At 34.0% G+C, this 14,669-nt stretch overlaps 1 protein-coding gene across 4 annotated transcripts in view; it reads right to left on the bottom strand.

The window, feature by feature from the left end:
- Window positions 1-1,403: 1,403 nt before the first annotated feature.
- DBF4 (DBF4-CDC7 kinase regulatory subunit) overlaps window positions 1,404-14,669 on the bottom strand; it is a 30,739-nt gene continuing 17,473 nt past the window's right edge. Inside the window, exons 7-12 of one of the 4 annotated variants that reach the window (XM_008543658.2) lie at window positions 12,243-12,279; window positions 11,389-11,434; window positions 9,144-9,272; window positions 8,134-8,248; window positions 4,774-4,898; window positions 1,404-2,580 (exon numbers count right to left, since the gene is read on the bottom strand). In XM_008543658.2, coding sequence (XP_008541880.1) covers window positions 1,596-2,580; window positions 4,774-4,898; window positions 8,134-8,248; window positions 9,144-9,272; window positions 11,389-11,434; window positions 12,243-12,279 — 1,437 coding nt within the window. In that variant the 3' untranslated portion in view covers window positions 1,404-1,595. Of the gene's footprint in view, window positions 2,581-4,773; window positions 4,899-8,127; window positions 8,249-9,143; window positions 9,273-11,388; window positions 11,435-12,242; window positions 12,280-14,669 lie in introns of all 4 variants that reach the window. The other 3 variants (XM_008543657.2, XM_070617353.1, XM_070617354.1) reach the window with 3 other exon arrangements.

Here is a 14,669-nt window from a genome sequence, read left to right as displayed (position 1 = left end):
CATAACTCCAAATCATTTTGAGGGCAATGTCACTGCAAATCGGAGACTGTCACTCTGAAGTCCAAGGATGACAGAGCAAGTTTAAATACCTTTTAATTATTTAGTAAATTTTGGGGAATACAGGTAATACTAAGCAGAAAAAAACCTTCTACAAGTAATTTTCAAAGTTTCATCTAGGCTTTTAGAAGGCTATCTATAAAACCTGACAAATTCAGATACACACATGCATTTGTGACAGAAAATGCTACAGTATTAAATTTACAATGGAAATAAGGTTTGCATGTATGCACCGTTAGGGATATTTCAGTGATCCTACTTAAATTAAGGTACTGGTATGAATAATTAAGTTGCTGAGAAGCCAGTATTTCTCATGATATTGTCCAAATGGTCAAAATAATATACACATCAAAGCATAGGAACTAATATATTAGAGTCACACAGGATTCAAAAAATTAAGACTGGTAATCAAATTTAATTTTTAGTGACAATGTATTCATACATTATTGAGTGGCACGAATTTTTACTGTGCAAAAAATGTCAGTGTAAATGCCTCTGGTATCTACAGATAAGAGTTGAAATTTTTCTAATATTGAATTTTCTCTAAATTATTGAGTCAAGTGCCTAATCAAAGGTGATTCTCATGTTTCAAAACTTATATTGTTCAATGCTATTCCTTCTCTTTCATTTCCTGATACTGAATTGGAAGAAGTTATTTCCAAAGGTAAAGGAAAACAGTGGAGAAATTATTTTATTTCATACGGGAGCCTGGTTAAGTTTTTCCTTCATGGCTTCCATTTACCCCTGCAAATAACCTAACTCCCCAGTGCCAACATAGTAGCATGGTCCAATTAGGTCAGCTTGAAGTGTCAATGTTTCTGGTAATAACTTCCAGAACCCAAACATAGAAATTAATGTTTTTTTCCTTTCTGTATGAAATTTAGGCTTTTAAAAGCAATACTGTCATGTTTTTATAGGAATCTATTTTAACAGACAATAGCTATAACGAGAAAGCCTAAATTTATAATGCTAAATTTTGACATACTCAAATTTCACTTGAGAGCACTTTCTGTGACACAAAGCAAACTTATCCACAATAATTTTTTTTTTTTATAATTTTTTTTTTTTTAAAGATTTTTTATTTCTTCCTTTTTCTCCCCAAAGCCCCCCGGTACATAGTTGTGTATTCTTCGTTGTGGGTTCCTCTAGTTGTGGCATGTGGGACGCTGCCTCAGCGTGGTCTGACGAGCAGTGCCATGTCCGCGCCCAGGATTCGAACCGATGAAACACTGGGCCGCCTGCAGCGGAGCGCGCGAACTTAACCACTCGGCCACGGGGCCAGCCCCTCACAATAATTTTTAAAAAACAATTATGAACATAATATGTAAAGTAAGATGAACCACAAGTTTATTGTACAATTTTTCTATTTAATAAGTATGCAATTCTGTAGAAAAATGCAAACGTCACCTTTATTGCTAATATTTACATTTGGCTCTGTAAACAAAGTTGGCAAAAAAACCCTAAGAATTTTATATATATTTATAAAAACTTCAAGAATATGATCTTTAATCACTTCTGAAAGTTTTTTTTTTTTAAGTCTAAAAGCCAGTAAATGTAGAAGTTGAAGGGGAAGAGAAAAACACTGACAACAGATTATTTGAATTTTCCTCTTCCCAAATATCTAAAACATCACATATACCACTGTTTTCAGTGTAGCTTGTGAAACCCAAAAATTCTGACTTCTCTTCACTAGTTTGAAATAAGTCTAGTAGAGATTGTACTGGTGAACTACAAATTCTCTTTTCTTCTTGTGTAATAAGAAATTCAGTTCTTTTCTTATCTAATTCCACGTTTGGTTCCAGATTTTCTTTCTTATTTCTTCCTAATAATATCTTCACTTTCCGGTGGATTTTACCAGAAGGTAAACTATCGATATTCTTGATGTCACATTCTCTGGGTTCCTCAGGAGGACTTCGGGACACAGTCTTTGCCTGAACTGTTAGGTGCTCCTGTGAACTGTTTATTGCTAACAGACCAGACTCATGACCAAATACGGAATGATGGTCCTTTTCCTTTAGATCCTTTGCTGGAAAAAGCACAGTATCTGACTTTTGTTTTGGTTGAGATGCACTATTATCCATATTGAAATTAGCAACTTGTATAGATGCCTGTAGCTTAAATGGACAGTGATCTACCTTTAGTTCTAACTCATCTTCATTTATAATTAATTTTTGTTCAGAAACATCAAGAATGTATCCCTGTTTATTTTTATGTAGAGGCAGATGTGTAAAATTGTCTTTTATGTCGTTCTCGGCTGGATTTAACACGGAACATTTATCAGTTGTTTTCTCATGAAGTCCTCGCAATTCACTTGAAGGATAGGGGATGCATTCTGAAATAAACACAAACTTTTGTTCAAGTTCCTTAGTTTCTTTATATAAGAAACTCTGCTCGATCACCTGTACATTATTTTCCCTGAAGTCTTTCTGAGAAATATGTTGTAATTCTAGTTTTTCTTTTGGCTGAGACTTTTTCAAGACATTTGCAGTAATAGGAGAAAGGGATCCAACACTGTATTTTATTCTTTATAGGAAAAAAAGACAAGAAGAAAATTAAAATAATTGCTATCAAAATTACTGAGTAGTTAAAAATTAAATTAGTAAAAATCTTCTAAAACTACTTACAAAACTTACTTAAGAAAATATTACAAAAATATAGAAATCTTAACATCCAGTTAAATTTACTTTAGATGTTTTTAAAGTAATAAAGCTTTACAGATATAGCTGAAAACTCTAGTTTCTTTTCATCCACATTTTTCCCTTCATTTCAGAGGTAATGGGTATCTTGAATCTGGCATTTGAAACTACTTTAACCATACAAATCAAAGAAGATAGTAAAAGGACTTGGGTCTGTTCCTAATTTTTTCATTATCTTGAAAATTTCCATAACATCTATGCTTTAATTCACATTAATGTTGTCTCCTCATTTTACTTAGCAATGTAGAGAATGAGTATTTATTGGGAAACCTAAGGCAGAAATATTTTTTATTTATTACAGTCACGTGTTGCTTAACGACAGGAATACATTCTGAGAAATGCGATGTTTGCCGATTTGGTCATTGTGTGATCACAGAATGTACTTACACAAACCTAGATGGTATAGCCTACTACATACCTAGGCTATATGGTACTAATCTCACGGGACAATCATTGACCAAAATGTCATTATGCAGTGTGTGACTGTATTTAAGTATAAAATATCTAATATCACAGTGAGCTGAAAACTTGGTATCTTGGTAATAAAGATAATTTGTCTTCTAAAGATGACAAATTAGTAATCCTTAAGTTTCACACACATATTTGACGTGAAATCCTCTTCTTCATGGAGCCTCCGGATATCCTTAGGATGCTACTTTGTTTTAGATAATCCTAAATTACATACAAATAGAAACTTAACAGCTCACTAATTATATTTTATGTTACCCATGTCACAGATAACAGAAATAGAGAGTTCGCCTGCTCCTTCAAAACCAGAATGGGTCCTCTTATTATTTGTTTATACTTTCACTTGAGTCCTCTTGAACAAATAGAGGATAAAAACTGGAAAAACACAATTTCAACACCCTCTCTCCTTTAATGCCTAGAGATATTTAGGTGACTTGCCCAGAGAGATAAAAATTGTGCTCATAATAATAAGACAATTGATTAAAAAACAACCAGTTTATATATAAGTACTAGTTTAGAATTCTGCTGCAGATTGAGTTTTCAGGGAATTCTAAACAATAGCCCATATAGTTTTAATAGATGGAAATAGGCCTCTTCTTCAATTATCATACTAAATCAGTCATGAACAACCATTCCGAATGTTACAGAAATATGAGGTTTAGGAGCTGTTCTACCTAGATACAGTCAAAAAACTTTCTAGTTAATTTTGAGAAGCTGTACCTTGGTATTATATTTTCTAATGTTCTTTATGCCTTAAGATTAGTCTAAAAACAGATATAAGGACTACAGAACCTATTGAGTTGTCACCAATTCTAGGGTGTATCCATATGAAAGCATTTCTTTTTATTTTATATTTATGGCAATAATCTAACCAGGATCATTTTGTCAACAGGCAGTTATTGTACACCAAACAGAACTGTATTCACACTTGTCCTGTCAGTACCTTTAGTAAATATTATCAGCAAGTAGAATTTAAGCAGAAATATTTAGTGAAAGTATAAAGAAGACTTAACAGAAGTAAGTGGACAAAAGCTTCCTAAAACTCCTTGAGATTAATTAAAAATTCTAGCTTTTTTAGTGTGAGTAGATGGTAAACTTCACGGCTCTAGACCAGGGGGTGACACACTACATACAGCACATGGGCCAGATCTAGCTAGTCTGCTGTCCATTTTTCTGAACAAAGTTTTATTGCAACGCAGCCACATCCATCCGTTTACATACTGTCTATAGCTGCTTTCATTGTACAATGGCAAAGCTGAGTAGTTGCCAAGAGAGATCCTATGGTTCACAAAGCCTAAAATATTTACTATCTGGTTCTTTATAGAAAAAATTTGCCAATTCCTCTTCTAGACTATAAAGTTAAGAGGACCTTAAAAGTAATCTAAGGTAAGCACTTTGGGTAGTGGAGGAAGAGGGTGAGAGGAATCAGTTCCTAACCATATTTATATCCTGAGAATATACATTCCTTCTAAGAACAGGAAACCTTGGATTTATTTTTAGTTTAATAAAAGTTTAGTATTCTAGTAAAATTTAAAACTTAGATTGAAATTACCTTTTCTTTTTAGGCATGTCCCTTTCATATTCCACAAAGTCAAAAACTAACTTAGATACGATATCATCAACAACTTGATAGTGATTACTCTGTGCAAAGTTTCTGTGTTGCTCACTTAGTAGATGCTAAAAAAAAAAGCACAAAATCACAAAATTATATTTTTAAGCCAACAGATACCTTTTGTTTAGGTTTTCTAACATTTTCATGTACCGAATAGATTCCTAATAACTCCTCCACAGAAATATCCTTTACTAGAACTCCAAAGGATGTTAAGAAGTAAAATAAAAGTAACTTCTGAGAAACCAGTAAAACTTCTTTGGTTTTCACTGTCTCCCATTTTTCAATGAGAAAAGTTAAGTACTAATTTGTGGTTTCAATGGAACTGAAAACAAACTAAGCTATATCAGAAAATGAAGCTAAAGATGGAGAAAAACAACAGTAACATTTAACAGTTAGAGTGTGCTAACATTTTCAAAAACACTTCTCCCTTTACTACCTTACTTTATCCTCATACAATTACCATTAAGTGAGGTAGGGATTATAAAGTACTAAATGAACGAAATGTTATAAATTAACATACAAGAATCCAGAACAAGAATCTAGAAGGCAGATTAAAACAAACAAATGAAATACAATGAACGCTGTGAAGTATAAAAAAAGAAGAAACGATTCATAATTGAAGAACACATTTGAGAATGGGGAAATAAATGATCTCAGATACCCAGTGCTTACTACCGAGAGTACAGATAGGTTATTCTCAATTTTAAGAATGATCAAGAACAAAAGTAAACAAGTTCAGTATCGGGATAAAACTCACATGGAAACAAAGTTCCTTTTGAATAGGTGGAATCTCCAGGCTAATTCTATCATTTGTCTATCAGCTGATCAGAGAATTATATCTAGAAGCCTGTACCAACATGATTATGGAACAACCTCATTTCTGTTTCCCCAGTTTCACATAATTTTAACTTTTGATGATTTGATTGTTTTTCCAAAAGCTACATTCTCCAGTGGGCACAAAAAAACACAGTATCCTGGAATATATATGTATTCCCTCTTTAGTTGCAAAATTTACCACATACAAATTATGTATGTCCAGTAATGTTAAATGAATGAAAAATAATTAAAATTTAAAAAGAAACATTAACTGTAAGTTCAAACTCAGTTAATTCATGTTCTTGGAAGGAAAAGTAATTTACTAATTGAAGTAAATTAAGAAAAACAACTTTCAACTTTTGTGTAGCTCTGGTCTATCTCCTCCTAGCTCTTCTAACTCATCCTTTAAATCTTTTTATTTTTTTAAAGATTGGCACCTGGGCTAACAACTGTTGCCAATCTTTTTTTTTCTGCTTTATCTCCCCAAACCCCCCCGTACACAGCTGTATATCTTAGTTGCAGGTCCTTCTAGTTGTGGAATGCGGGACGCTGCCTCAACGTGGCCTGATGAGTGGTGCCATGTCCGCGCCCAGGATCCGAACCCTGGGCCGCTGCAGCGGAGCACACGAACTTAACCACTCGGCCATGGAGCCGGCCCCTCATCCTTTAAATCTTGATTTAAATGTCGCTTTCTCAGTTGAGCATTCTATGTCCCTCATTCTACATTAAGTATCCTAGTTATTTATTACCATTGCATTTTATACTGCACTTTTGTGACACCCATCCCACTTGCAAATACATGTTTTATATCTGTCTTCTCTGCCAGACTCTTAAGATGTTTAAGGATAGGGAATATGTTGGCCTTGTTTGTTGCTTAATTGCCAGTAACCAAATTTGTTAAATAATTGCCTTGATACAGGTGGAACTGAATAACTGTGAAATCTAAGATTCAAAAAACAAAAGAATATTTTCTTTATGCTTAGTGACTAAGAAGCATATACATGAAAAATTGTGAAAAAAAAAAACCAGAAAAATTTAAAATTTCAATTCCCAATATCTACTTTCACTAATCTTCCTTCCTTGTGGCAACCAGTAACCAGGGTTGTCATTTTTAAGCTCCAAAATTTTATGAGCATCAAATTAGGATCACAAACTGATATTAAGGAAAGCATCCATTCTAGATTATTCTATCGCAAACAACACAAAGTAAAATTTCAGGACCAATCTGTAATTTAAATTTTCAAAATAACTTTTGGGAAGAGGAAATATTTCTGATAGCTTAGCTTCTAATTAAAAATACTTTTAAACTAACTGTATTCTTTTCCTTTCTTATGTAAAGAAAACACAAAAGGCTGACACAAAGCACTAATATATTTTGGGTTATATAACAATCAAAATTCAATGTAGAGTCTGAAGACAGAGAAAGTTTATGAACTAGATATTTTTAAGTATTATTCTTTCTCCTTAACTTTCCCACCGTCTTCTACCAAAACCAAGCACCAAAACAAATCTATCTACTATTTTAAAAATTAACTCAAATAAGAACAGCTAACATTTAAGGTCACACAGACAGGAAGCCAAGATTCAAACCTGGGCAGCTGGGATCCATAACTTTTACTTTTTTTTTTTTTAATCAGTTTACAAACTCTAACAGTTCCCATCGTTAAAACTTCCTCTTCATCCCGTATACCCTTCCAACTATTCTATTTCTCTTTCTATTACTCCAAGAATTGTCTTCACTTTCTTCTTGTCCTCTCATTAGTAAACTACATGACCATCTTTTAATTGCTCAGTCACTCTTGACTCCTCATCTTCTCTCAACTCCCAACATTCAATCCATTGGCAAATCCTCTAGGCCTCACCTTTAAATTATATCCATAATCTGACCATCTCACATCACTTCTACAACCACTGCTTAGTTCAAGGCCACCATCATCTGTGCTCTGATCCCATCAATCAGTTTAATTTCGCACTTTTGCACTTCTTTCAACATCCATAAGTTTTGTTCTCTCACCTCTCGTAGGTGTCTACTCAAATACCACCTTATCAGTTTGGTATTCCTTTTCTAGTCTAAATAATAGCAACACCCCCATTCCTCCTTTATATTTTCTCATAGCACTGATCTAATGTTCTCTATAGTTCGTTATTCTTTTATCCTGTGGTTACCTATCTTTCCCAACCTCCAAAGAATGTAATCTTCACAGGAGTAGGGAATTGGCGTCTTTTGTTCACCCAGAGCAGTGATTGGTACATAGCAGGTGCTTAATATATATTTTTTGAAATGAATGAATAAAAATGATTTTTCAATACATATTTTCTCACTTTGGGTTCTTAAAACTTAGGATAATTCTACCAAAAAGAATATACACTAGTTAATAATTATCAAGTTGTAAGCCACAATCAGAAAAGTAAGTTAAAATTCAAATAGCAAATATTATTCATAGTTTAGAAATATCAAGCCCCTAAATATAAAATTACATTTACAGTTTCGAGATCTTCATATTTCTGCAAGCAGCATTCACAATATCCTTTTTTTTTCTTCTCTTTCAATTGGAGTTGAATTGGGATTCCACCACATTTATCCCCATCTGTTTGGATTCTGATAGAAATAGATGGTAAAAGAATTAACTGCTGAACAAAAGGAGTAATTTTTAAAATTCATAGTCCACACCTATCAAACAGGATCTACTATTATTTAGAGAGATTTCTATCAACAAATATATATATACATACATGTATATATATATATTTTAAAGATTCTACTTTTCCTTTTTCTCCCCAAAGCCCCCTAGTACATAGTTGTATATTTTTAGTTGTGGGTCCTTCTAGTTGTGGCATGTGGGACACCACCTCAGCATGGCCTGACAAGTGGTGCCATGTCCGTGCCCAGAATCCGAACTAGCAAAACCCTGGGCCACTGAAGGGGAACTTGGCCATGGGGCCGGCCCCCAACAAATAGTTTTAACCATATTTCTTTTTAAGAAATTGAGAAGCAAATTAAGAATGAAATGATTATTCTGGAGACTATTTCAGATCACTAGAGAAACAACACATTTAAATTATTTGCAAATATTTTCAAGACTGCCCCCAATCTATCTAAAGTTTCTAAATGTGACACATTTAAAAGAGATTCAGACTTCAAATCTAGCAAAGGGGCATTAGAAATATACAGAGGGGAAACCATAATTGCAATCAGAAACACACATACATACACACACAATGGCACTGAATGAATTACAGTCACGAGCCACATAAGAAGGTTTTGGTCAATGAGGACCACATACATGATGGTGCTCCCATAAGGTTAGTACCATAAAGCATAGGTATGTACTAAGCTATACCATCTAGCTGTGTGTAAGTATACTCTATGATGTTTGCACAATAACAAAATCACCTAAAGACACATTTCTTATAACATATCCCTGTCATTAAGTGATACATGACTGTATTTTAAATGTTTAAAAGATAAAAAATTACTTGAAGTTTAAACCAACCTTAGTTTAACCTGAGTTTGCTTTTGGATGCTAGATGGCTTATCTACATCAAATGGACTGGAGGGCTTCTGAACAGAATAATTTATGAAAGGCATATTGGTCAGCTGAAGATAAAATGGCCTATACAGTCTAAAAGAATAAAAAGACAAATACATGAGATTCTTTATGATGAAAGAAATCATGTTTGTAGTCTTATATTTCAAAATCAGGTAATTCATCTGGACTCTGAAAGAAACAACAGAAACCAGTTAGGCTTTCCTTCCTAATTTCTAAACCTAATTTATTTTAACATACAAAAAACCTTTTTTTTTTTTAATTGTGGTAAAATACACATAAAATTTACTATCTTAACCATTTGTAAGTGTACAGTTCAGTCGCATTAAGTACATTCACGTTTTACAACTATTGACTCTGTCCATCTCCAGAACTCTTTTCATCTTGCAAAACTGAAACTCTGTACCCACTAAATAGTAACTCCCCATTCTCCCTTTCCCACCAGACTGCAGCAACCATGATGGTACTTTCTGTCTCTATGAATTTGACTACTCTAGGTACTTCATTAAGTGGAATCATGCAGTATTTTCCTTATTTCACTTCGCATAATGTCCTCGAGGTTCATCCATGTTGTAGCATGTGTCAGAATGTCACTTTTTTTTTGGTAAAGGATTGGCCCCTGAGCTAATATCTGTTACCGATCTTTTTTGTTTCTTCTTATTCTCTCCAAGGTCCCCCAGTGCAAGGTTGTATATTCCAATTGTGAGTGCCTCTGGTTGTGATATGTGGGACACCACCTCAGCAGGGCCTGATGAGCAGTGCCGTGTCTGCACTCAGGATTTGAACCAGCAAAACCCTGGGCCGCTGAAGTGGAGCGTGCAAACTTAACCACTTGGCCACAGGGCTGGCCCCAGAATTGCATTCCTTTTCAAGGTTGAATAATATTCCATTGTATTTCAATACTATTTGTTGAAAAGACTGTCCTTTCCCCACTCAATGATCTTGGCATCTTTGTCAACAATCTTCTGACTGTACATGTAAAAATTTATTTCTAGGTTCTTTATTCTATTGCACTGGTCTATACACTTGTCTTTATGTCAGTACCAAACTATTTTGATTATTGCAGCTTTGTACTAAGTTTTGAAATCAGGAAGTGTAGACCTCTAACTTTGTTCTTCCTTTTCAAAATTGTTTTCTATGTTCAGGTTCCCTTGAGATTCCATATGAATTTTAGGATGGATTTTTCTCTTTCTGCAGAAAAAGTCATTGGGATTTTGGTAGGGACTGCACTGAATCTGTAGATCACTTTGGGTAGTACTGACTTTTTTTTTTTTGGAGGGGGAAGATTAGCCCTCAGCTAACTGCTGCCAATCGTCCTCTTTTTGCGGAAGAAGACTGGCCCTGAGCTAACACCCATGCCCATCTTCCTCTACTTTATATGTGGGACACCTACCACAGCATGGCGTGCTAAGCGGTGCCATGTCTGTACCCGGGATCAAAACCAGTGAACCCTGTGTTGCTGAGAAGCAGAACGTGTGAACTTAACCACTGTGCCACTGGGCTGGCCCCCTGACATCTTAACAATATGAAGTCTTCCAATCCATGAACATGGGATGTCTTTCCACTTACTAGTGCCTTCTCTAGGCCTAATTTTGAATTGCATTTTTTCCCCCATAGTAACACATTTCACAAAAAGAAGCATTAAGTACATGTTTGTCACCTTAGTAAAGTATCCAAGAGAATTATACCACACATGTCTAAATGAGTAACTGGAAAGTCAAAGAAAGTAATCTAATTTTTCCAGGTGAAATTAATTCACTTATATTTGCAGTCTTAAGACTATCTTATAATGCTTCTGAGTGAGTTTAGGAAAACCACCAGATTAGATGTTATATTCAGATTTTGTATTTCCATATAGTACCTAATAATTTCCTTTTCACAAATGTAGAAGCAATCTTTAAGTAGTAGTTCTAAACCATATGGTACTGCATTAAGCCAGAGAATGGTTATCTGAAAAACTAAAAAAATGAGTTGATCTCATGACTGCTCTAAACTAGATATTTCAACATACTAAAACTAAATTCAGTTCATGAACACAAATTAATTAATACTACTTTCTGTAATTTGTCCTACATGCATATTAATATAAATCTAATATAAAGAGACCTAACAGTATTAATGAAGATAGCTTAATTAGATTTTCTCCTTTAATAATGTATTTAAATCATACAGATTGAACTTAGATACTTACTGGCCCATATCTTCAACTTTTACAAAAGGCTTTTTGAGTCTACCTGCTTGAGAATATACAAAACATGATATTAGATACAAATGCAGCATTTCTTTTTTTGTAAACAAAACTACTCTAGCTAAAAAAAACCCCAACTACGTATACGTTATCTATTTCTTTTCAATTCAAAGTTTTAAGCCTCAAGGGAGGTATTTTACAATATCATCCCATTTCCAACATAACAGAAACTCTGTCTATATTCTGAGATTTGTAAACTGAACGGACCTCCAAAGGATCTATGAATAGAATTCAGGAGAATCATGAGCTGGAACAGGAAAAAAAATTCAACTTTTATTTTCACGAACCTCTAACTGAAATTTAACATTTCCTTTAATTTTGTATATAAGCAACAGGATTACAGTAGTATTAGCAGTGCCTGTAATTTTGATATCAAGTGAAACAGATATTTTCACATCATATCAGTTATTACAGATATCTCAAACCATCATTTACGCCTATCACTTCAAAACTACAAGAGGAATTAGAATCACTGCTAGAACTTGTTTTTAATGGGTAATAAAAGCAAGTATATCACTATTTCATTATCAAATATATTCTGATAACTGAATTCTAACGTATTTGATTTTCTTAGTAACAATGATTTTTTAAAAAATGTGTTTAAAAACATTACTCTGAGAAAGGGTCTATAGGCTTCGCCAGACTGCCAGAGGGGTCTATGTTCTAAAAATGGCTAAGAACTACTAAGGAAGTCATTTAAAGGGCTGTTTACATATTTTTTAGAAGATTTTTATATGATTTGTTCTGTTTTCTAAAAGTAAACTAACCACATAATTTAAGGATATCAAAATACTTACTTCTTGCTTTCTGTGTACCAATACCTACTCTTTTCCCCTACAAAAAAAAAAAATAGGTGTAGTGAAAACACTGGGTTTGAAAGTACAGTGAAACACCCACTACAATTGCTCTCTATCCTCAAGACAAAAAAATCATAGAGGAAAAGAACTACATAAAAGAAGGGTGATTACCGTAGTTTTGTGGGGGAGAAAAAGAGCGAAACTTGCTTTTTTAAAATCAACTCAACCAAAAAAATGAAAGGAAACAATAATCATTCAAGAATTAAAGATCTTAACCATTGATATGGAACTTAGTAATACAAGTTCACTTATACAATACAGATAAGTACCTTGGATTCTAGCTATAACTGTTTTTGTCTTCACAAAAATAAATCAACCAATAAGGAAAAGTACACTTAATGAAACAATCTAAAAATAGTTACGTAAGTTATTTTTAAGCTCTTATTCAGCAAAACCTTTGTGATAAACTGAAAAAGGAATTATTAAAAAATTTATTAGTTGTCAATTCTAGTCAAGATGAAATACATCCAATATGGTCAATAAATCCTACTAATTAAAACTAAAAACTCTGGATGAAATACTTAAGCAACTATCTGCAAACTGAAAAGTAAACAAAAGCAGGCATATTGAGGAGGGAAATCAAAACTTTGAGAGGCTATCTTTACAGGGCCAAGTTTCACATTTCCCCTCTCCTTTTCGCTTGCAACGCTGAGTAAAGGATGGACCTCTAGTCACGAAGTTGGCAGCAACAGTGGAGCCAGTGGCTAAAATTCCTAAACAAACTCTGTCTTTGTGGCTAGAAGGAACCAGAAGAGAGGCTCCTGCAGTCCAAAGAGTACAAAGGGAAACCTGGTATTATTTCTTCTTTCTTTTCTCTTACAGTTTTGCCCTGAGGGTGGGCCCCAGTTATGAAACTGCAGTTGTAAAGGTGCCACAGGCAGCTAAAGTTGAGAAACCATGCATTTCTGACCAGAGGGACTAGGAAGGGCCATTGCAGGCTGGAGAGTGAAGGGGAAAACATAGAGAACAGCAAGCTGGAGAAGATGATCCTAAATTTCCTGTATAAACTCACATTAAGTGCCAGGCTTAATCTCCAATGATAAACTCTAAGCTGCATATGCTAAGGAGAGACCCAAAGCAGCACAGCAAGGGCTTTGAAAATCGAACTAAGATTTAAACCACTGCCCAAGTTTTGAACTAACCTGTAAGTGATGCATGTGCAGAACAAACAGAAAGCTGTACAGAAGTCTTTGAAAACTAAAACAAATTAGAACTGCCACCAACAGAAACTGAGACAGAACTGATAGTTTGAAAAAACTGGATGACTGTCTGCTGAAGCAATGACAGCAACAACAACAACAAAATCAGCATTCTCCAGAGAAGCGTAACAGGTGTGGGGTCTACACAACATAACATTTACAATGTTTAGTATGCAGTAAAAAATTATCTGATATATTAAGAACCAGGAAAACATGATCAATTCTTGAGGGAAAAAGACAATCAGATGTCAACTGATAGTGGCTGATGTTCCTGATGTTGGAATTATCAGAAAAAGACTTTAAAGTGAAGGTAAACACACTTAAAATGAATGGAAAGATAAAAGTTATCAACAGAAAAACAAACTACAAAAAAGAATCAAATGGAAATAGTAGAACTGAAAAATATACAATTTGAAATACAGAATTCATTGGTTGGGCTTAATATCAGAACACAGATGACAGAACAAAGTGTCAGTGAACTTGAAGACAGATACATAGAAATCTTCAATTAGAAGAACAGAGAGAAAAAAAAAAAATGGAAAAAGAAATGAACAGAGCCTCAGAGACCAAGCAATTACCTAGCTATAATCTATATAGCTATAATCAATATTCAAAAGTCTGACAGTTTTATTAGAGTTGTAGAAAAAGAGAGACAATGGTGAGGAAAAAAATTTTAACAAAATAATAGCAGAAAATTTTCAAGCATAAAATTACAGATTCAAGAAGCTCAGTGAACAGCAAATAGAACAATTTCAAAGTATACCAGGCCTAGGCATATTACAATCAAACTTCAGAAAACCAAAGACAAAGAAACAATTTTGAAAGCACATAAAGTATAAGGGAACAACAATTTGAATGACTGCAGATATCTCATCAGAATCAGTGGAAGCCAGAACACATAGTTGTAGAACACTTGTAAGTGCTGAAATAAAAAACTTTTAACTCATAATTCTTTATCTGGTGAAAATACACTGCAAGAAGGAAGTCAAAATAAAGACCTCAAATGGAGGAAAACTAAGAGAACTCATTGTCAACAAACCTGCTCTTAAAAAATGCTAAAGGAAGTTGTTCAGTCCAAAGGAGAAAGAGCAAAAGATAAACATTTAGGTAAGTAAGATTATTTTTCTCCTCTTAAGTTCTTTAAAATACATATGACTTTTTCAAGCAA

This window comes from Equus przewalskii, chromosome 4 (genome assembly GCF_037783145.1).
Source record: "Equus przewalskii isolate Varuska chromosome 4, EquPr2, whole genome shotgun sequence".
Classification (NCBI taxonomy): Eukaryota; Metazoa; Chordata; class Mammalia; order Perissodactyla; family Equidae; genus Equus; species Equus przewalskii.
The sequence above is the reverse complement of the archived record's forward strand: the minus strand, read 5'-3'. Positions and strand labels throughout refer to the sequence as shown.